General features: G+C 32.5%; 1 protein-coding gene across 1 annotated transcript; it reads right to left on the bottom strand.

Annotated features, from left to right (window-relative positions):
* Positions 1-466: 466 nt before the first annotated feature.
* LOC148623474 (uncharacterized) lies at positions 467-25,178 on the bottom strand. Its single transcript, XM_088565282.1, has 5 exons — positions 24,900-25,178; positions 22,898-22,973; positions 15,920-16,410; positions 8,547-8,609; positions 467-3,985 (listed from the first exon to the last, which is right to left on the bottom strand). Exons 1-5 carry the CDS (start codon positions 24,984-24,986, stop codon positions 3,872-3,874), a joined length of 831 nt encoding a protein of 276 aa, XP_088421408.1. The 5' UTR covers positions 24,987-25,178; the 3' UTR covers positions 467-3,871.
* Positions 25,179-25,617: the final 439 nt, after the last annotated feature.

Below are 25,617 nucleotides of genomic sequence, written 5' to 3'. Positions count from 1 at the left end.
CTTTACCATAAGGATCATTTCAGCAACTGAAAGTTTCATATCACTTATTATAGTTTTCAAGATATTGGCTTATTCCTGTGAAAAAAAAGAACACATCAATTTTGAATTAACACCAATTTTTCCCCTATTGCAGATCAATAATGTCATTGACCCCATTTTAAAAAAGCAAGAAACAATACATAAAGAAATCACCACATTTGGTTCAATACAACTTAAGTTATCAATGACAACATCATAACATAATATGACTGCAATATTTGTTGTCATATAAACCTCAAAATACCTGTAACCCAGAATCATATATGAAAAACCAGGGAGACTTGGTTCTATTCATTACCAATATAATACATCAATTCTATAGAATATACTACTGTAGAACCAAAGCATCTTTTACTTAATTAAGATTGCAAAAGTTCTAATGTTTTCACACTCTTCTTGACACAACTATATACTATGTAACAACAAATCAAAACATCTTACTTTATTCAATAAGTATTACAGTGTAACACCATACCTCAATCATACATTCACTTGAGGTAGAACACGCTGAGAATTTATTTCAATATCCTATATCTATAAAATTAATACTTCATTCTATTATCCAATATCAGCCCAACTAATACCTTTATCTACAATGCATTATTCAATATCTGCCCAACCAATACTTTGATCTATTGTCCAATATCAGACCAACTAATACATCTATCAAATGTTCAATATCATCCAAACTATAAACTTGATCTATCACACCTTATAACCTTTGGAACAGCTCATGTGAGATATTTTCCCCATTGTCTTGTGAAAGCAAACTTAACCTCCCACAAATCTTACATTTCTATGTGGGAAATTCTAAAATTTTCAGTGATTTTACAGCAGTCCCTTAATGTTGGAAGGTTAACAGGTATGGGCCTATTATCCAATATCAGCCCAATTAATGCCTTGTCAAACACCACTCAATCAGCAATACACAGATCTTCATTTCTTACTTATTTAATCTTGTATGGAACTATGAATTTTTGAAAATATTATTATCTCCCTTGATAAATATCACACATAAAATTATCCTGAGATCCTTTCAATGTAATAACTGCTAGTATAAACAACAAAAATGGTTCAAAATTATCTGGTTACAATGCAGCTTAAGGAGCAGAATGGGAAGACTTATCAACTCACTTATAGTCCATACCAAATGCTGTGTAGGGTGCAGCTTAATACAACCACAAAAGAATGTTTAATTCTGAACTGTAAGGGCTAATACCACAGATGTAACACAGAATAGTTAACACTGTCAGGGTTTCTTTTTATCAGCTATTTTTTTTTTAGTAACTTATATGTTGGCCCCAATGTTTTATCAACAACCCCAAACATAATTTTAATAAAATGCTTCAAATGGTACAGCTTGATGTGACTTCAAGTTGAATAAGAGTTCTGACTTTGGATTGTGATGGAAAGTTAGACATATAACAAGATTTTGACCAGAATTCCTAAATGGTTCAAGTCACAACCCTCAAAATCATTACAGCATTATTTTTGTGGTGTGGCACCTTGTACAATTTCAAAAAGATCCATACACTTGAGTTATTATCCAGACTCTAAATGCCTATGGACGCCTCCTCAAACAATCTTGCCATACCAGTCTGTTTATCATGGTGTCCCCTGATCTCCAGCACAGCTAAAACAATACACAGGTATGGACTATAACTGTATAGAAGTAGCATTCTTAGAATGTATCAATAACTGATGACAATATATCATACTAAAGTTCTTAATATATTAAGAGATTTTCATCAATTTACAGAACAATCAAAAAATATAAGCTGCAAGTAAAGGAGCCAGCTGTGTCCCTGATTCTCTATGGCACTTAAAAAATCCTGAGAATTGACCTCTACTCATTTGCATATCATCTAAAATTAGCTACCTGTGTCTTACTGAATTCATACTTAATCAGTAAGTATGGCCTGCCACATCAACAATAAACTAATAATCACTACAAAAATGACAAAAAATCATCCGCATAGTAATGAAATTAACCCTTACTTTATTGAAAGGGGTAGGGTGTTTGATAAAGTCTGTGGAAAATTCTAGTGATCATGACATTCAAGAACAACATTTCAAAATTTCTTTCCGTCATGAAACACACACAAAAAAAAACCATGGTGACCTTCAAGTTCACTTAGTCTAGTTGACCTAAAATGCAAAAAAAATCCAAAAAACAGGGTATGGATCTGACATGATGATATACCAATAGTTAAATCATCCTTTTTCTTATAAATAAAGTCCGAAACGCCATAACAATAAAAATTCAAAATTGCTGCTGGTAGTTTTTTTTTACTTATTTTCAGAAAACCATTCCAATAACTCAAAAACATAGAACAGGAAATTTATAAAAATCAAAACAGAGCTAATGTTGATTAAAAAACAATTCACCAAAGTTTCATGAAAATTGGAGTGTTTTTGAGTTATTGTGCTGTGTGAACCACAAGACAGACAGACTATGAATACCGCTTGTGAAAAATTTATATACACATGCATACATGTCATTTTGAGAGCCAAGGGAGGGAATTCTACCACCTCGGTCAGTGACTTAAGATTGATATGGCATATTGTCTGTTTTCAAGATAATAAAGATGCCAGAGAGTACTTATAGTCAAGCGTTAAGAAAATAAAGGTTCATAAATTGAGAAATATCACATAGTTTTCAGAAGCAGATTTTGCATTCTATTAGGCAGGTTTTCATCAGTTGAAAATTAAAACAATTAAAGTCACATTATTGCTCTGTTTCATAAAAAAATCACCAAAAAATTTAAATGGCAGAGGGTCAAAAGCCTGTATTGCCAGAGATTCCAATGGCTTATTTGGATGCCTGATTATAGCAGAAATATGTATGAAAATATAGATGTTATTTACACACATTATCCTCTTTAATCAGGTATCCAAACAGGTCATTTAGTTGACATGTAAAACCATGACAGACATATGAAAGATTGACTGAAATATGAAAAGACTGACAATCACCTGACAGACATATAAAAAGACTGACAATCACCTGACTGAAATATGAAAAGACTGACAATTACCTGACAGACAATTATCTGACAGACATATGCAAAGACTGACAATCATCTGACTGATATATGAAACGATCACTTGGTATGATAACATCAAATGTCAATGCATTATTGCTTCTCATTATTAATTCCTTTCTCTGTACATAAAATAAAAAGTTTTAACATTTAACTTCCTCAAGTGTCTCTTCTTAGGCTTACAATCTGTTCATCAAACAAATTAAATGTAATGCCAGTAGTGTAGGTCTGGGCTTCTAAAATAAATATACTTTTATGGGTCATAAACAATTTTTTTTTACTTGTTCAATTTATAATGGTTCTTTGACTTGGGAAACTATTCAAGCATTGTGGAACTGGAGTTCATAGTACACATCAGTAGCCTGGATGATGTAATGCTAATTAGGATCTGTTGTATGTGTGCAGCAAAGGTCTGCTGAAAGAGAGTTGTACTGCAAGTCAAAATTTGTTGCCTGTGTGATGTAAGTCAGGACAAGATTTTGATGATCTAATTTCATTGTAACACTTGTTTGATGGTATGCAAGCTCAAATTAGTTGATTGTGAGATGTACTGCTTAATCAGCATCATCCAGTCTGTTTCCTTTTAAATAATCACTTTACCAAGATCTCCCACTTATATATTGTACAGTATTGTGCTACAAGCCAAAATCTGTTACCTATGTTTCTAGTTCTAACTGAAGACAACTGTGGAAGAATTGCTTTTTAAAAGTAAGAAAGCACATGGCAAATCCTCCCATTGGAGATATTGTATACAAAAGTACTTCTATGTGAGTTGTTGCCCTCAATAGTCAGAAAGCACATGATGGTTCTTCCACTGGAGTCATAGCATTGTAAGAATTACTTATAGATTTGAATGTAAACATCCCTGGTTCTGGTTTACAGTACTTATTGCCATTAACTGTCTGAAATAAAAGATAATAGAATCACTAGACAAATAAATCTATACAATTAAACAGGAGGAAAAATGTGGGTATCACAATTATCCAAATACACAGCAATGCAAGAGTTTAAAACAGAGAACATTTAGTGACATAACAATATGAGAAAGAGACTTGCTGAAATTCTAATGCAAGCTCCATTGGCAAACATTCAGCAAATAAAATAGCATTATAGAGTGAATCAGTCATAATCATACATTCCTTTAGAATATTGGAGGATTAACTGTGATAAAATAATTATAATGAATTATGGTGAACATTATTAGATAAGTATGTGGAGAGATATTAACACAGTGATTACATAATGATTCCATCAATATGATTTGCAGGCATCCTATAAATAGTAACAGCTAGGTATCTCCGTGAGAAAGTTTTCTTGAACCACCTGTCTATAATATCAAAGTAAACTGAACAAGATCAGGTGCTATCCTGAATGTTTTGCCCATTTCGTTTCTCTCAAAAAGATCCAACCAAAGTGCCTTGGACAAAGCTTCCAGACAAAATTAAGGAAAGAATCAAGTGTTAGAATGTACTGAGACGAGTGCAAATTAAAGCTTTTAAACTTCTTCATTCAAAAAACTCACCATTGAGTTAAGCAACATTTAATAAGTGCAGTTGTGTACTTGTACCATCTGCCACATGAAACAAGTCACTTCACATATTTAAAAGTCCAAGGCAATGTCATGTACATTGTAGGAGTATGGAAGGCATCAAGATGTGGAAACAATTATTTACCAGTGCTTATAGATAGAAGTAAGTGAATGCTATACAAATTTCACAAATGACAATACAGTAATGTCAATTTCCCCTTCAATATTCAACATTTAAATACAGTATTGTTTTAAATTTATAGAACAAAATTCTTCATAGGGCATAGCTTGACACAACAGTAGAGGTTGAACCTTGAAGAGTTTGGACAATTAATTACGACTGTAATCCAATGTTTGACAAGAATGAAAGTGGTCCAACTACATTAAAACATAAAATATGAGCAATTTATACAAATTTAATGAAATGCTTATTTATGACTCCTTCTTGGCCCTCATTTCCTGAAATTTAAGCGCCATAACCTTTTAAATCAAAGTCTATATTTTTTGGTATGAAACTTTATTTCATGATTTCATAGGGATTACGGGTAATACACCTTTTCTTCTGTTTGTTAAAAAACAAGAAATATGCTAGTTTTTAACCTTTACTAAATGGTTCTGGTCATAAACCCCAAAATTAACCCAGTCAGATCTTTACAGTATAGAATTTTATGGTACAAAACCATAAAGCTCCACATGCTTACACTTGAAGTTGATGTACTATGACAAGCTTGTTTTGGCCACTTTTTACCTGTAATTCCAAATGGGTTTGAGCCATTATCAGTACCGGATCCAAAGAGGGAGGTGCAGGTGGTTGGCAACGCCCCCTTTTTATAGGAAAATCTGTCATTTCCATGTGTAATATTGACAAACAAGAGGCTCCCAAGAGCCTGAATCGCTCACCTTGTTAAATTTTTCCTTACAAAAAGACATAACTTTTTGCCTTTCAAGAGCAATAACTCTGACAAGGTTTCGTCCAAATACTTTGATCCCCACAAACTTTTGTAGGCCTTATCATAAGGGTGATTTCAGCAACTGAAATTTTTATTCTGTATATCATAGTTTTCAAGATATTGGCTGAAAACTGAAAAAAAAAACATAATTTTTTCACCTTCAAATGGCAATAACTCTTACACAGAGTCATCAGACAACTTTAATCCCTTGGAGACTGTTGTGGGCCTTATGATAATAATCATTTCAGCAAATGAAAGAATTTGGCTAAACCTAATGGTTTTGGAGATATATATGAAAAAACTACTGTCTGACCCCTTACTTCTTTGTTTAGTAACAACAGTCATGATTTTTGATGGATCAAAAATCGCCAAATCAGTTCCATTCAGGATACCCCAAGGAACATTCATACCAAGTTTGGTTCCAATTGGTCCAGCAGTGTCAGAAAAGACAATTTTTGAAGGAAATAACATTAAAAATAGCAAAAAAAAAAAAACATTGAAAAAGGGCAATAACTCCAACATGGCTCAACAGATTAACACAAAAATTTGACCACATACAGATCTCATCATGCTGAACACTTATATCCCTGTCAGAATTAGGCTAAACCTAACACTTTTGGAGATATATGCGAAAAACTACTGTCTGACCCCTATGTTCTATTTTTAGTAACAGCAGCCATGTTTTTTGCCGGATTGAAAATCCCCATATCAGTTCTATGAAGGATACCCCAAGGAACATTCTAACTAAGTTAGGTTCCAATTTGCAAGTAGTGTCAGAGGAGAAGAATTTTGAAAAATTGTTAACGATGACAATGGACGATGATGCCAAGTGATGGCGATCCAAAATCAATCTAAGTCTGACCATGGTCATATGATACCTTGTGATAAAAGTTTCATAAATCTATACAATAACACTTTAGTTTTCAAGCTGAACTTGAAAAAATGTCAGTTTTTCATCCCCTCATAACTCAAATAAAATTCATGGAAGTGCTAAGGAGGATGTGAATGTGTAAAACACTAAAACAACTGTAAAATATTATCTTAATGAAAGTTACTATGGTCCTTCTTTCTAACAAATAGGAAGTGTTCAGGTAAAAGTCCAGGTACCTATTGGTGCACATACAAAGGTGTAACTATCCACTTTGTGGCATAAGATCACATTGTGTTAATTACATCAGGCCTAAATGGTCATGGAATCCATGGAAAACATTTAGTATGATCAAACAGAGTATGGATATCTTGTTATATATTGTTTGTACCTGCCAAATTATTCTCCTTCTATCTGCTCTGATAAAAACAATATTTGTGTAATTGTTGAATCAGCCATTTCAAATTAGCTTGGCAGGATCTCTACAAAGTTTGGCATATCACCAAATAGTGTAAAATTTTACAGATATAGTAAGACTAACTAAATATTTGTAAAATGATATAAATTCAATTGTCCAACCTGTTTTGTGTATTTTTAGACTAACAAATTTGATAAGTTACTGTATTATAATTATGTAAAATCCTATGATAATGGTTAAGTGGTTCAGTTCAATCCTCTTTGGAAAGGACTGGTTTCAGTTTTAAATGCAAATTTCAGTTAGCATTTGTTATACTGATTAGAAATTCAGCTTTATATTGTAATGTAAATGTAAGAGATAAATAGCTGTTGTGCATCAGTCCTAACAAAGTATGATAAATGGTTACAATAGACACCTATTGGTTCAATCACAGTAATAAGGAAACAGCTGCACCCTAAAAGGCCTTAATTCCATTTGTACTGCAGTCTTGACATTAATTCAATGTGCAGTGCATTTAGTTTGGTAGAACAGTATGTTATCAATTACCATTTATAACCATATAGCCATTTTTATCAAAATTCTTCGGATAAAAATGCCCTGAAAGATCTACTACAAGATACACAAATTTTTAAGATTGATCAAGGCAAAAAAAAATGGTCACCAGAGAAGCTATATATTTTTTTCCCATAAGAATATTTTCTGGAGACTCAGAAAAACAAACACATTTTCTACCTTTGCATAGCCATGATACCTGTACAATTTTTTATAAACTATGACCCAATTTACAAAGAGAAACCTGGACTAAAATATACAATGTCCATATAATAATGGTCAATCATTCTAAGTTTTAATAATACAAAAATTCATTGCATACTGGTAATTAAATACTTCATAGATTTTTCGCCAGTCCCAAGTCAGAAATTTCTGGCCCCAGTATGGTTTGTTTCGTTTTTACTTTCAGTTTCCTATATAATGCTGGAGTATATGGGGACAACTATTTTGCTGTAATACTGGTATGTTGTTTTGGGGCAGCCTGCCCTGTGGTGTGAGGGTTTCCTCATTGTTCATTGAAGACCCATGGGTGGCCTTGAGCTGACATTTTTCATCCTGGAGGAGTTTCCATTCTCATTATAAATTCGTATTTTTATAAAATGCTTAAATGATTACTAAACATCTATTTTTCATGTGGGGGCATAAAAAGTATGAATATAAAGCCAGAGAACATAACACAAAACAGCTAATCAATACATGTATATAGTTAATGTGACATTTCCAATAAAATTTACATTTTAAGGTATTTCAATGACCTTACTTCAGATAAATGAACATACAACTGTTCACAATATACAAAAGTCCAATCAATAATAATCTGGTAGAAAATAAACATAATTTACATACAAACATCAATTAATCACAAGTCAGTTATATACAACATATATTGTTTTTTCAAAATATCAAATCTTCATATCTACAATGAAGGATCAACTGCTGCCTTCTTTTATTTAAGTTTCAAACTGAGTTCATATCAAATTCTATGGATTACACTAATCATTTTTTTATTTTTTGCCTTTTATGGAAATAATGACAAGTTTTACAACCTTTTGATTTTTGTAATTGTCAGTTAAGTAGAACTAGAATATAATAAGATTTTCTATTTCAACGTGGAAGTAGCCAACATGTTATATATTCATGTACAAACCTTAATTTTCACAATCTTGGCTCTGCCAATGCCTTGTGTACACTGTTTCTTCACAGCATTTTTCTACAGAAATAAAAATATGTGGAATGTCAAAGAACTCCTAAACAATAACTATATGTGTGTCATACTAAGAATTATACATTTTGTCTTGTGGTATTCAACATGATTAGAAAAAAGTAAAAGTAGCAGTCTTGAAAAGATAATTTTTGGTGAAGCTAAGAATTTCAATTTTACATTGTTCAATTAAATTGCAGTTAAGATCTGTTCATATTTAAGGAATCTTGTCATGCATGGCAAGGGTAATGCCCCTAAATCTGCTTGTTATAATTCAATGTTGATTATCCACAACTTAAAATTCTGAAACTTCATTACCTATTTCTCATTAAAAACACAGAAGAGTGCAATCAAATTTACTATGATGCATTATAAGCTACTTATAACATGTTCTTGTTTTGATATTGTTATTCAATGTTTATTTCCAACAACCAATAGAAAAGAGATTTAATATATACCATTTAATATTTTTGGATCATCGCTTTTAGTTAAGATTGATGATTATACTAAAACAAATATTTAAAAAAGCACAGGTCACCATCACAGTATATTTACATTGTTCATGCCATTAATCAATTGAAAAAAACTAAAGTTCCCATTACACTTTTTGTCAATTAAGATTGAAGATAAGAATTGACAAAGCAGTTGCCTGAGTCAAGAGATATGTAAAACCTAGAACTTCTACTGCAGTAAAAACTTCTTTCTCCAAGTCCATGGGATTTATATAACTTTTTTTCTCTCATTATTTTAAACAAAAATGTATATAGATAATTACATGTTATGAGACTTAATTACCAACATGTACATGTATACAGTGTATGTGCAGATCAATTTTACTTTCAGATCTAATCAGTGTCTAGGTTTACTTTATCCACACCTGACTTCCACATTTGTAGTTCACTCATTCATCAGTGACAGTTGTAATTTCAATATAAGGACATCATAACTAAGGTGTAAAAATAAATGGGACACTATGACAAGTCACCCCTAACAAGTACCTTTACTAACATTTTGCATACAGGTATTCATCATATGAATATTGTTGTGATAGAGAATTTCGTGCAATTGCAAGTTTCTCTTTGATATACATGTATACTAAATGACCAAGTCATTCATGCTAGCAATATTGATTGGTGCAGTATTGCAACTGACAACCAAGACAGCAGTGGTGATTGATGGAAAATATTCCACTGCTGCAGTGCTGTGATTCACAACCAAGACAGCAGTGGTGATTGGTGGAAAATATTCCACTGCTACAGTGCTGTGATTTACAACCAAGACAGCAGTGGCGATTGGTGGAAAATATTCCACTGCTACAGTGCTGTGATTCACAACCAAGACAGCAGTGGTGATAAGTAGAAAATATTCCACTGCTACAATGCTGTGATTAACAACCAAAACAGCAATGGTGATTGGTGGAAAATATTCCACTGCTACAGTGATGTGATTCACAACAAAGACAGCAGTGGTGATTGGTGGAAAATATTCCACTGCTACAGTGCTGTGATTCACAACCAAGACAGCAGTGGTGATAAGTAGAAAATATTCCACTGCTACAATGCTGTGATTAACAACCAAAACAGCAATGGTGATTGGTGGAAAATATTCCACTGCTACAGTGATGTGATTCACAACCAAGACAGCAGTGGCGATTGGTGGGAAATATTCCACTGCTACAGTGCTGTGATTCACAACCAAGACAGCAGTGGTGATAAGTAGAAAATATTCCACTGCTACAATGCTGTGATTAACAACCAAAACAGCAATGGTGATTGGTGGAAAATATTCCACTGCTACAGTGATGTGATTCACAACAAAGACAGCAGTGGTGATTGGTGGAAAATATTCCACTGCTACAGTGCTGTGATTCACAACCAAAACAGCAGTGGTGATAAGTGGTGTCTACAGCACAATGGACATGCTTATTTATCTTGCTTTGTTTTGTTGTGAATACAGCACAAAGTACGTTCCCATTTTTTGTACCTCTGTATTATTGGCAACGCTAATATCAGTGACGTCGCCGTGAACTATATCTTGTATATTAATAATGATTGAACTTGACAGTCAACTTGTTACTTTATTTCAAGTTACACAACATCTTTATGTTAACTGTTATTTTATTCTCTTTCATTCTGAGTCAAAGATTTGATCTTTAATGTGTGATTCGTGTATTTCAAAGATTTATCACCTGAATATTCATGAATTATGGTTTTCAATTTTGTGATACTGCAAATTTCGGTACATAATCATTTATATAAACTGGGTCTGACAAGTCTGACTACTAGGCTGGTGAATACTCTCAATGCCACTTTGGAAATGTAACCCTGAATAGTAGGGAAGATTGTGTGGACCCTAACCTTATTTGATACCATGATTTAGTGTTTGACACAACATCGTTTCTTAGTGAACAAGAGGCTTCTAGGAATTCACTAACCTACAAGTGACGTCTTAATACATGTATGGTTTAGGTAAACCAACACAAATAAAACTAGTAATACTGTGAGCAAGCTCAAAAAGAAAACACTGCCACTTCAACTGGAGTTAAATATAAAATACATGTACTTCTGATCAATTATCTCCCTTTGAAGTCCCCATGAAGTAATATATTACTTCATACACATATTTAAAGGATGCCATTCTTCCTAAAAACATCAAAAACCTTCGATTGTTTTTAGGGAGAGTAGCCATATGAATATTTGATGTCAGGAATAAAGAAAATATTCCAAAAATTGAAACCAACCATGAACAGTTGGGACAAGTACTAACAAACCATTTAAGCTTGATACACCTCTGAAATTTTTATTCAATAAGAATTTCACCAGAATCAAAGTTAACTATTATTGGCCTTTATTCATAAATGATTCTAGTAACAAACCCCAAAATCAATCGCAGCCTTCTTTTGGTGGTATGGCACCTCGAGATCCATTCTCTTGTCCAGACATACATGTAATGATAATTCTTGTTTCTGGCCACTTTTTGGCCCCATATCACAAAACAGTTACAGTCACAACCCTAAATATCATGTCCAACCTTCTTTATGAGCTATGGCACCTTGTGGTGCTAAGAGATTCATTCACTTACATGTATAGTCAAGTTATTGTGCAGCATCATGAAAATACTTCTTTCTGGTCACTTTTAGATCCCTCATTCCTAAACAGTCAATCCAAAAATAAATCCCTGCCTTCCTTTAATGATATAAATCATATCATATGACACATTGTGGTACAGTTTAAAAGAGATCCATTTACATTAATTAAGTTTTAGTCTGGACTGTCACATCATGAAATGTCTATTTCTGGCCCCTAATTCCTAAACAGTTTATGTCATAAATCCCAGATCAATCCAAGCCTTCCTTTTGTGATATGGCACTAATTGGCACCTTGTGATTAAATTTAAAAGAGATTCATTTATATTTACTCAAGTTATTGCCGAGACATTATGGAAATGCATGTTTGTGTCCCCTTTTAAGACCCCTAACACTTGAAGGATCAAGTAACAACCCTGAACTCAATCCTGCACTTTTTTTATTGTGCCTTAAAAATGTTTATTTTTGGCCCCTTTTTGGCCCTTTATTTCTAAAAGGTTAGGGTCAAAAACCACAAAAACTCAATCCCAGCCTTCTTTGTGTGGTATTACACCTTGTGGTATAATATCACAAAGATCTATTCACTTATACACTGTATACTTAAGTTATTGTAAATATGAAATGTTTACAAACTACAATGATGCCATTGCTATGGACAATGACAATGACAATATGATACATATGATGGCAAACTCTTTATGGTCATAAAAACTGCCAAAAAAATCATTTTCTGCCATTTTAATGGTAATAACTCATCTGACTCCGTGGAGACTTTAGGAAAGTTCTTCACGCCAAAGCAAGAAAGTCATTTTAATATTCTCAACCTACATTTGGTATCATAGTATTTTTTTAAATACACTGTCAACCAAAATTTCATTACTTTTCAAGATTTCTTTTTCAACTGAGAAATGTTATTAAACTGCTAGAACCATTAAATATACCTTAAAAAGTATAAAGACAGGAATAGTAAACTACAGATAATTTTTTGAAATGGTGACTCCACTGTGGAGAGTAAAGAAATTGAAATTTTTGTTGACAGTAGGGCCACACTATTTAATTTGTTGGTTTAAAGATCCGCCGACTTGATTTTTACAGCTCAGGGAAAAAAGATAAAATTGGAATTTCAGTTTTCCAATTTTTATTTTTACTGCCACCAACTACAAAATTCAGAGACTGAAGTCTTCAAAGTCGCTTATCATCAAATATTCTCTGCCATTGATTTTGGCTCACTTCCAACATCCAAAATGGCACAAATGTGATATGCTCTAAAATCCAGTGACTTCCCCTTTCGTTACCATGATGACCCAAATGATTTCAATCAAAACAACTGGTTTCTAGAAAAACAGAGGACGCTTACCTTACCAGGGCACCTGGTCCATGCTCCCAATTTTTAGGGGAGCCCAAGTTAGTTATTTACTTTTGTTACTGTATTACTATATTGTTAATGTATTATTTTAGTTACTTTATGTTCTTTATTGTGTTTGTTTTCATGTCTGGTCTTTGTCCCTGAATTACATTCTTTTGATTGTCAATTTTGATTCTCTTTAATGTAAACTTCCCGTTCTCATACAAGCAAAAAACACAAATAGACATGTGTATGATATTTTTTAAAAGAGGTACATTTTAGCGATCTTTGGTTTGCTTATGATATTGATCAAGGAACCAGATTAGGACCCAGATTAAACTATTGGTAATGCCTATTTATAGACATAGAGCCCAGCTAATGTATATGACCTATATAGTCTTGTAACAAGCCCCTGTGCCTGAATCTGAAAATGGGTAATGTTTAATGCTAACCGATCATTTCATGACAACTTCCCATTCCCATACAAGCAAGAAACACATGTAGAATGCATGTGTATGATATTTAAGAGGCACATTTTTATAATGTATGAAGTTAGAACTATGATGCAGTGACGGTAAATACAACACAGATCTGCAGCATAAAGTGGAGTATTCATATATAATTATGCAAATAAAATGAAAATATGTTTAATGCTAACCGATCATTTCATGACAACTTCCCATTCCCATACAAGCAAGAAACACATGTAGAATGCATGTGTATGATATTTAAGAGGCACATTTTTATAATGTATGAAGTTAGAGCTATGATGCAGTGACGGTAAATACAACACAGATCTGCAGCATAAAGTGGAGTATTCATATATAATTATGCAAATAAAATGAAAATATAAAGTACTGAAATTATGAGTGCAAGGACAATATTAGCGACTTAAAAATTGGCAAGTGCAAAATTGTAAGATCTACTTTTTAAAATAAAGTCACAGATGATTCCTACTTCTAGTTTTGTTCATTCAACAATTTGACAAAACAAACAGAAAGCTGAATGAAAATGGCTGCACAAATTTCACCACTTCAATAAAATCATGATAAAGGGTTTTGGTAGTTTGGGAAACAAGTAAACACTGGCTACAGATGATAAAATCAAAATACCTTTAATTGAAAAGAATGTAAACATTTCCTGTAAATGATTTTTGAGTTGAAAAACCTTATGGGTCTGTTTTATTCCCAACAGGAAGTACATAAAGGGGAGGTAAATGGCAGGAAAATCAAAGCTATGAAGTTTTGTGTGGAAATATAAAACAATATCAACATTAAAACATGACTTGTTGTCTTCCTTTTTTGAAGACCATTTCACCCTTTATAATTATTGAAATTTCATAAATAATTTTTAAATCACAGGATAACTATAAGGAAATCATGGTGAAAAAAAGACAACTTTCTTAGTCCTCAAATTAATGACAAATTACTAGTTTTTCATGTATTTTCAGATTTAAAAACCATTAGTCAATTTAATTTCTTATTAAGCTTTTTTCTTATAAATGTTACATGTATGAAATTCCTCAGTATAATTGTTAACTGAAAATAGAAGACAAATTTTTTTTTTATTTTAATGAAATCCGTCTGCATACTCAATTTTCTGTCCATGAATTCATCCTGTACCATGTTAGTTTTTTTTTTTCAATAGTGACTTTTCATCAAGCCCTTCTGTAACACAACTTGTTTACACCAAAACAATGCTCAATGATAAATTAAACAGTTTATATTTGGACAAACCCTGTTTTAAAACTTGAATTTCCACTTTGATTTCAAATGTTAAGTCACCTTTATCTTAACCTACAGTGTAACTACATGTATATCATACTGTAAGGTCTCACTAACCACTTCTGGGTCAAATGGCCACTGCCTATGTAGTACCAAAAACACAATGAACCTAGACCTATGCATTGTAAGTGCATTATTTGTGTGTATTCTGATCAAAAGTAGTCAAAATTGAGATTGTGTACTACAAAATCACATTTGTACTTTACCACAAAAGTGTGTGAATATTGTTAACATGTGTGAGTAATTAGCCTTCTTGCTGTCAGTTAGCAATAATGTGGATTTTCAGTATTATTTATTCAAGTAAATTTTGTGAAGAAATTCAATGATCATTGTACCATTAGCATAATGATTTTGAAAGTCTTATTTTAAAGCTTTGCAATGGTATGCAACTTGAAGATGTCATTTGTCATGGGAATTCACAGTGAAACTTTCAAAATTATGCTTTTAACATGGAAATTAATGTAAACATTAGAAGTGGTTAGTGAAACCTAAGGAAGGTTATATGCCATACAAAAAATTAGAGGAAATTATCATTGTTTAAATATTGCACATTGAATTTATTGGACATTTAATCAACTTGAATGAGAATTTGTGTTTATAAATAATGTGTAAGTACATACAGTAGATTAGAATCCCACTTCTAAACCATGTCAGGTTAGAATGGAATTTTTAAAAATAGAAAAAAATGTCTTTATTTAAATTAGAAAAGGTAAGTAAGTATTTCTGGTTCCCATATTAATATTTTTTTTGCTGACCGACTGACCCAATTTCTTCCAGTCAAAAATCAATAAACCAAACTGTGGCATAGTGTACATGTATACATCACAATAACTTTGAAATAAGTGGCTTTACTCTAATGTTCTATCAATAGGCATGGACACCTTGTTTTTTCACAGATCAAAAACCAAAACACAAATTTCGTTGAATATACCTGATGGAATACTTAAAGGTATGTAAATTTTCATTAAAATCAGACCATCGTTTCAGAGTAAATGTTTGAAGAATTGTTAACAGACAATGACAGATACCAAGTCCATTTTTCAGCTGACAGTCTATTGAAGCATTGCAAGTTACAAGAAAGCTAAAATCATAACAAAATAATTACCTGCATTTTTTCAAAATCCAGACAAGGTCTATGAAAACTGGACTCCTTAGGGGAATCAGAGGTAGTGTTACGTCTAAGACGTTTCCGTGACGATATTGTCATTACTGTGACTGGAGTAGGCATGGAACAAGGAGGTTTCTCCTGAACAACTTTTGGTGGGGAAGAACTGAAGTTTATAGGTTGAGGTTGTAACATGAATTCCTTAACCTCTTCATCAGAACAACTATCACAGAGACGAGTTGGTTGCAAACGTTTTCTCTTTTCTGCAACAACCTCTTTATGAATAATTTCTAACTCCTCCTCAGAACTATGATGTTCGAAGTCTAAACTTTGTCGCTCATAATCTGAGGTACAACTTATACTGTCCAGATTGTAATCAGAAGTGAAATCTAAATTGTGTTCACTGATTTCATGCGTAGAACATCGCTCTACAGATTGATGCTTTATAGCAATGGGTTGAGATCTTTGGAATTTATTATTATTATATTCATCTGAAAGAGAGAAACAACTATATCATTATTTTAAGTAAATGCAGATCTCTATAAAATATTCATCAAATATTGAATTTTGATGCTTGCATTTTGCATATTCAATAATACCGATGTAAAAAAAGCTATCAGTGCAGAACAATAACTAGTTATTAGTCCAGTACAATAAAATTGAAAGTAAAACTACAAATAATGACATATACATGTACCTGTACTTCTTTTGTAATAACTATTTATGATCAGTGCCATAAGTCGCAATTTTTTGTAATAAAATAAAGAACTAAATTTCATATTTACTTTGTTCTTTCTTGATATTTACATGTTTGGTTTATTTACATTTAGTAGGAGTCTTTATAAAATCAGAGAGGAGGTGAATCATGCAAAAACCCACCAAATTCATTTTGTCAATGAAGCCACGACAGTGGCTGAAATTGACCTAGGCATCATGTGAAAATCTTGCTAAATATAAAAAATTGTGAATTGCGGTAGCACTCACATCTCACATGCATCCGCGATCAATACCATTGTGAATGGAAAAGAGTGAAAAGGAAAGGAGTAAAAATAACCATGAAATTGATAGTCAATCAAACAGCATGCAAAGGAAATTTCGCATTTCCATTTTATATAGATATCCATGTAATATTTACACACTATTTAATGACTTGTTTCTTCGGACTGTTGATCACATGAAGAAAAATTGTTATAGTCACCGACCATCTCATGCATATCAATATCTCACGTGACCTTAGAAGAAACGTTTCTGAAGCTAAAGGGGACACCAAACGGGAAATAGTTTGATTAAATAAGGTGGGTTACTGCACGAAAGCACTCCCTAATGTAGACAAAATTCTTTCATTACAGATAATATTTGCGAACAAGTTTTGATTATCTTGAGGGAAAGAATGGATATTTTTTGCTGTATCTGTAGCTCCCGCTAGTACTCTTGCGTCATCCCGCCACCTTGGATTTCTCCAGTTGCACATCATGACAAATCTAAATATATTGTTTAATTTGCCTGACAATTTTCAGATGTAGACTTAAAATAGCTAAATATAGTATTTGTGAGACAAAGTTTTATATATTTTAATATTGAAGGGAAAATGAATCCTTTTTTTTTTTTGCCAGTCAACACGTTAGTACAGTACTTTCGCGTCACCCCACATGCGTCTCAACAGACGAGCATCATGTCAAATCTTCTGTATTAATCCTGTTTAATTTTTTTAATATCATTGATGTACAATATTTGTAAAATGTTCTTTGTACTCTGTTAGTTTATGATAAATAGGTATGAATCTATCATGAGCTCATAGTCCTGATAATTTACCCTTTTTTTGCTGTGTAATGTATGATTATATTCATGTTACAAACTTAAGAAGGTTTGAACTTTTTGAATCAGTTTATAATTATGCAACAACAGCTAAGGTATAGGTATTGCATGCTATACATACATTGTATGTACCAACAAATACTTGTAATATGTATTCTTTTACCAACGCAGTTATTTCCAGAATGAAATGAAGAAAATTATAAGTAAAAAGAACAAATTTTACTGTGTTCGCTTTTTTTTTTTTGGAAAGATAAGACTTGTTTACAATGTGTTACTTGTAAACAGTACAAAAACTTAGTTTCAATTGATGTATTCATATCATTGTTTGTCATCTTAATACATATACACATATTTACAATTAACAACACATGTTGAAAACTGTGCAACGTACTTGTTTTGTCTAAGTTTAGAATAGATAGTAAAAATGTTATTTACCAAAAGTTCTCAGTTTCTGTTTATTTAGAATATTCTGACAGCATTGCATTTAATAGGGATGGAACTTGCTAGTTACCTGATTTAGCCATTAAACAAATATATGGGGTCCATTAGTACTGAAAGATACAAGTTGTTTGAATGACATGAAAATATAGATAGTTTCTATCACAGTCTTGAATACCCTTTTTGCGTCTCTCAGGACTGCTCCATTTTATGACTGTTAGTAACTCTATTTAGTACAGGTGAAAGAACCTTGACTTTGGGTGAACTACTATGTTGATGCTTTGGTCTGATTGTATGGTCATAATTCATTTTGAAAATAATTAGACAGCAAAAATGGCAAATTTACATGCTTTGACACAGAAACACAGGATTAAACAGTGGTTTAAGAGTCTTTGTCCATGTATGACTAAGGAAGAACTTGGAGCTGTATAAATACATGTATTTGCTACAATTCTATGATAAGTAAAGCAAAAGCTATGTAGTAAAGCAAAAAAAAACGTGGAAGAGTGGATTAACATGTATATTTTATAAATGTGTATCGTCAAATCTGTGTGTGTGAAAAGTAAGAAAAGGTTGTGAGTCATTTTCCCCCATTTGTCTTGTTAACTCAAGAAGCTACGGGTGCTCGGTTAATAAACAGTCTTTGAAAAAAATTTCTTCTGAAAAAAAAAGAATGGTAAAATATTACTTTCCCTACAATCCTTTTTTATGATTAGAAATGTGATTGTGCACTAAGAAAGAGAGCAAACTATGAAGGATTCGCTGACTCAGTACTTCATTAATTTGATTATTTCTAATTCAGATTTAGTTACAGACCACAGAACCACTTTACTTGGTCATTCAGTTGTTGCACTTCTGATATGAAATTTTAAAATGTTGTGATCCTGCTTTTCCTAACGTTAACTTTCCCAAAATAATGTTCTTACTTTTCCCGGACTTTTATAGGGAATGACGTAAACTTCCGCCTAAGGGATAACAGAAGCAAAACAGACAACAATCTAAATGTGGACACTTTATAATATTGCTGTAAATGATGTGTTCTTATGTATAAAGAAGTGGTGTACTTTGATGATCCAGCTTTGATATTCATTTGTACCTTTAGTTTAGTAAATCAGCTTTTTATATAGTTATCTGTGTTCGTGATATTTTGTTTATGGAAAGAACTACCACTCAGACTCTTTCCATAACAATTGTGTATGAAATTGGCACTTTGCAAGAGTAATCGTTCTTGATTTTGTTTGATTTCAGTGGGAGATGAATGTATGGTTTTTTCAAAAATACCAATCTGAATGCAAAAAGCACTATTGTTATGTAAAAATATAGCAAATGTAGACTGAGAAAAAAAATTTTTTTCAACACCATGAATCACCTCTACCCTTGGCAGTGTCTGAATTTTATATGAACAGGTACTTAAATTGTTGATTATTTTAAGCCATACATGTAAATAATAATAGGTTATTACATGGAGGTATCCACATCAGCCTGATATCAGCTTAATATGGGTGATATGGATCAAAGTGCTGTTAGCACTGCAGTTTTTTATTCTAGTGAAAATTGTAGAATGAAAAAAGTTTAAAAGGTTACATGATGTAAAATAAAACTATAATCATACATTAGCATTTATGGGTAATATTGATTACATAATTTTCGTAAACATCTGGGTACCATACTGGAGACTATAAGGCCAAACCTATATTGGAAAAGTTATTACTTAATTATCGAGACTAGCAAATATTTTCCGAGACTGGTTTGGCTCTCAATCGCACATATACAGTATACACAAATGAAGCTGCCATTATGCTGTTTTTCAGCTCCTGAAAATGCAGGTACAAACCGGATATTCATGCTTTTTCTTGCCATAAGTATACAAAACCAAGTTGATAATACAACCATAAACGTTCCCTTCGGGAGCGTATTACTGCATATCTAAATCTCAAATCTTCAGTCATTATAAAGACGAGATTTTAATTTTATTTGCAGGAATAATAGAATATCATTGAGCTGAATAACTGCCAGAAACATATTTACAGGATATAAAAGATGTACAATGATATAAAAGGAATTACATTTGGACTATATTTTTGTGTAGAATTCAGAAACAGTAGGAAAGTTCCAGACATGAACTGGCGACATAAGGTATTTTGATTAATCAAAAACCCAAAAATGCCATGTACATGTAGTAATAAATAATTATTGACCTACAATGTATACCCATCTACTACTATACATCATACATGTACTCACATGTACCAATAATCAATAAAAAATTCCTTTGATAGCCAACAAGTAGGAGTTATTATATGAACGTACATACAGTACTGTACATGTACATGTATTGTACATGTACTTTTTTGTAAATGTGTGATAACTAATGGAATTTATAATGATAGATATATGAAATAAGATCATTTGCCAATTATATTAAGTTCACCTGTTAAAAACCTTGATAAAGAAAATACAACCATAAGAGTTAATGCTTGATGGCACATAGATTTATGTACATGTAACCACAGGTCAAACCTTGAACAGCTGGGACAACTAGGAACACTATATTCAAGCATAATTTTCTAAATTTTTATAAAATTTTCAAAACAAGATAGGTTTCTGACACAATTTAATGTGGTCATGAACTAAAAAATTGATATTAGACATAATCAATTATACTCAAGTATTTTCAGGACATCAGGAAAAATGTTTTTTTTTTCCTCTTTTGGTCATATAATTCTCAAATGCTTCAAGTTACTACCCCCAAAATCAATCCCAGCCTATGGCACCTTGTGGTACAACAACAAAGATATCGATTTACTTATACTCCAGTTATTTTCTACTGATAACAACAATGACAATGAGCATTAATTTATTATGGTATATATATATATACATGTACATGTATCTGGAAATGTTTTGCCTAAGAATAAAAACTACTCTTTGAAAGATGCTCCTGCTCCTAATCCAGTAACTATATGAATAATAATGGTCAAAATATAAACAAGGTTGTCAAACAGCAAGTCTATCAGAGTACATGTATGTTGCTTAAATCTAAAATTGAATCTGTTCCAAAGAAAACTGTAATAATAAAAATGTGGGCAGATGAACATCATAATCACTAAATATCGCTGGAAATGTATGCCCTTTGTCAGTCTGTCAAGCACTATTTGGGTAAAAAAAATAGGATATCCGGAAATAATTTTCTTAAAAATCAGGAGGTTATCAGGAATTTTTTAATATAAAAACTCACGTTATAATACAAAATTCCATGAAAATGGCCTCCTTCCACCCTTCTAAGTAAGAGCTTTCTAGAAATGTAGCAATTTGAGAAGCAACACTTTGAAAGAAGTTAGAACTCTTTGAATAAAATACTATGGTATCATTAACCACTTTTAACGTTTTCATTACTTAACATGTTATACAAGTAATTTTCAATGTTTCACTGTGAATTCCCAGGACAAATGACACCTTAAAGTTGCATACCATTAGAAAGCTTGGAAAATGAGGCTTTCAAAATCAAATGGTACGATGATGGTAGAAATTCTTCACAAAATTTACTTGAATAAAAAATACTGAAAATCAACATTAATGATTGTTACCTTTTCTGCTAAATGACAGCATAGAGGCAAATTACTCACACATGTAAACAATATTCATATACTTTTGTAGTAAACTACATATATGATTTTAAAGTACACATTCTCAGCTTTATTTTGACTATTTTTAATCAAAATACACACAAATAATGCTCTTACAATGCATAGGTCTAGGTTCAGTGTTTTTTTTTTTTGGTACTACATAGGGGGGTGGCCATTTGACCCAGAAGTGGTTAGTGAGACCTAAGTAAAGGATGTCATATAAAGTCAAAGTTTGTCTAATATACTAGAATTTTCCTCACCTCCTTTTACTATGCTCTACATAACAAAAGTGAAAAAGGATCAAACAAATTTGATTTTAATGTTTTGGTGAATATTTTGGCCTATAACATATTTTGGTCTATGAGTATTTTAAATAAAACCAAAAACAAAAAACAATTCATGATATGATCTACAAGTGTATCAAGTTTCATAAAGATTAATTGTCCTCCAGTTTTCAATATCAATACAAAGATATAAAATAGACAGATAACAACAAAAGACAATCCCTACTATAGCTGGCTACATGATGTGACATTGATTGAGGAAAAGTCACAATTCTAATGTATAACAGAAACCCAATGAATACACAACATCATTCTTAATGATATACATTCAGTTTTACTTGTATAACATTATGAAATAAATAAATATTTCAACAATTTTTTTTGTGGTGTAAAGATTTAAAATCAGGAGATATCAGTAGCTTCTCTGGAATAATCAGGAAAGAATCAGGAATTGCTAAAAATCAGGAATAATAAGGAAAATCAGGAGACAGACTGCTTTGTATACTGGTAGTCAGTGAACTAAGTTTCATCAAATTTCATTCAGTGGCATAGGAGTAACAGATAAGAGATGGATACCCCTCTATGTAATGGAAGGAGGAAGGAAGGAAGTACAAGTGTATGGATAGACAACCCTATTACTGTATTTTTTTGTATAAACCCCAACTTTGCAAGTGAGGGGTATTTGTAACATGGATAACTAAATAAATATACAACCATTGTTTGTGTACAAATGTACATATATGCTGGTAGTCAATATCTCTTCTATCAAAATAATAACAAGGTACATTGTATTTGTTTGATTATATTTTCATTACCTTCTATGTTGTCATCTTCATTTTCTTCATCAGATTCTGTTCCTGAGTCATGATCATCATTATCAACATCATCATCCTTAAAAAATAAACTTTTCTAAGTAAAAAGTCAGCCAACTAAAAGAAAATTCCACCATAAGACATGACAACAAATCATGAAGAAACATTGTGCAAGTAACGGGGGTATACATGTACATGTACTACAGGAGTTTGACTTTATCATTTTGTATATTCATGTCACTTGCTCAGTTGTTATGTCATGCATCATACGATTATCATATGAATCAAGCACCATATGATAATCATAATCTTTAGTGCTTTAATCCAATAAGCTTTCTTTAATTGTACATGCACTATGCCTTAGTGTTTTCCCCGGGAATTTGATGATTGGGGGTTTTTACGGTCTTGACTATCCTTACGGATCTCACACGACCACCCCTTGCGGGGATTCTGTTAGTAATGCCAGTTAGTAGTAAAAGGTATTGGAGTCCAGCCTTCTGGATACCTGACCGAAGAACTCAGTCAGAGTATGTCTTACTAGCGGCTGGGATGCTGTGTTGACACTCTGGCCTACTCCCAGACCCCATGTGGGTCCGAGAGCGTTTCTCCACTCTAACTATTTGGGAGTACGTCAACGTGTAGAGTGCCCAGGACTTTGTGACAGCATGGTTATTTAAGTATTTTGAGGGCACTCAACTGTCACAGAGGGTTTCGTTGGGGGCACCCCACCTTGACACTAGGACAATTTATTTACTGAAACCTGCAATAAACATCCTTCACCCTGGTATGGTATTGTAAAAGTATCACAAATGGGTGTCAACACAACAGGAGTACACGTTAACATGCAAATTAGTTCAAAATAACTAAATTAATCTTTTAACTTGAGAGTTGAGTGTGGCCACCTGGGGGCACATTGTAAAATTCATGATGATGGCAGCATGGTGCTAGTAGATGAAGGAATGATGCAGCACCATGCTAAATTGATCTAGGGAAACCTCTATGCCTGTTGTTTTTAGTGTGTTTTTTTTCTTCAAGTACATGTACTTACAGTTTAGCTTGTAAACTAACTGGTAACCCTCTTGGAATAAAGATATTATTATTGTTATCGTTATACAAAGTTCACTGCACTGCACATTATACAATGTACATCCAAAATTGATACAAGAACCCAACAGTCATAGCACATTTGATCCACTCAACCATTGTATTTTCATGTTCAATTCTGTAAAATGCCCCCATTGAGTCACTGATTTGTGAATTAAGCATTTGTATTCTTGTACCATAAGTGCCAACTCTCACACACTTTGCATGAGACTAACATATGATATTTGTGCATTTTGAAGCTGATATGGGAAGGTTTTCCTACGATCTATTGTCTTTTTCAAACTTTTGCTGAATCTTTGAAAGCTTGGCAGCCCTGCATGGACATTTGTACAACATTTCCTGCTATGTTAAAATCATGTAGGTAAACAAAATGTTAGAAGTTGATAGACAGCAGATGACAGTCAATGGACACAAAGTCTCATTTACATGTACGTGAAAAATATTGTGTGCAGTGTTGATACATGTACAATGTATGTGTGTAGTGAAGATATGTGTACAATGCACATGTATACTGAGACAAAATATAAACAATATCCTCCCTTGTTTAGCCAAGATATGTACCAACTATACAGATACAAAATGTATGCACAAACTGTGTATACACATGTACTGAACATAAAGATCAATGTCACACAAAGAGACTTGGAATACAATTGATAATTAATCTCTCGACTAGGTTACTACTGTGTATTTCATACAAGTACATACACATATATTTAAATAGATTTTTTTTCAATTTTACTACGTCGTGTGTGAAACAATCTTAAGCAGGTCGTGTGAATGCATTCTATGCCCCTATATACTGACTGTGATGGGGCCATGGTAAAAATAATATTTTTCTCCCCCCCCCCCAAATGGCCCCTATTAAAAGGAAAAAAAACAGATATATAAGTATACTTACTTTTTCTGTGTATGGTTGTACTTCGTTTAATGTTTGAGATTTGAGTTTCTGGGTGAGGAACTTAAGCATGTTCCGTCTGGACGACATGTGAACAACATTGGAGGTAATGTCCCTAAACAATAAGCACACTTTTGTACTGATAACAATATAAATCCACCACTATTAATTTATTTTGTTGTCACATAACTCCAACAAGTATGTTTTACAAACTCTGCAACTAAGAATGTGTAAGAATATTGACATTGTTTATTGGTAAATGGCGCATTAGAAGGAGAAGGGGTAGTAGGTTCTTCAAAATATAGGTCAAAGTAAAATACACATTCGTAATCATATATATAATAGTACTACACATCAGTTTGTATTTTTGTTTTTACGTCATATAGCATCTTATTGACTTTACATTTACAAACGAAGTATTTGATTAATTTCCATTTACCCTAGATTACCTTTTTTATTGGAACATTCCAAATTTTTGTTGCATCTGATTGGTTGCCAGATACGCGAAAAAATAGTTGGCTTTTTGCCAAAAACAAGGTCGCCGAGTGGATGAATGAAATAGTTTTTTTTATTGAAATGCTAAAACAAAATGCTTGGTGGTTATCATTACTAAAATTTTATTAATAATAAGTCTCATTTACATGTAGTTTTATTTTCGATTATTTTCATAAAATACAAGGTGATCAAATATCTCTAAGGGTTTTCTTTCCTATACATGTGT

The sequence above is a fragment of the Perna viridis genome, chromosome 2, assembly GCF_037379345.1.
Source record: "Perna viridis isolate PV_CMFRI_1.1 ecotype Kerala chromosome 2, ASM3737934v1, whole genome shotgun sequence".
Lineage (NCBI taxonomy): Eukaryota > Metazoa > Mollusca > Bivalvia > Mytilida > Mytilidae > Perna > Perna viridis.
Note: the sequence above shows the minus strand (reverse complement) of the source record. Positions and strands in the feature narration are given on the sequence as shown.

What these genes read in the sequence shown, in the direction of transcription:
- LOC148623474 (XM_088565282.1), bottom strand. Translation starts at nt 24,986, where the DNA reads ATGTCGTCCAGACGGAACATGCTTAAGTTCCTCACCCAGAAACTCAAA. An exon ending in TGAAGATGACAACATAGAAG is followed by an intron (nt 16,411 to 22,897) that starts GTAATGAAAATA and finishes TCTCTCTTTCAG; the next exon opens with ATGAATATAATAATAATAAA. An exon ending in TGGATTTTGAAAAAATGCAG is followed by an intron (nt 8,610 to 15,919) that starts GTAATTATTTTG and finishes TTATTTCTGTAG; the next exon opens with AAAAATGCTGTGAAGAAACA.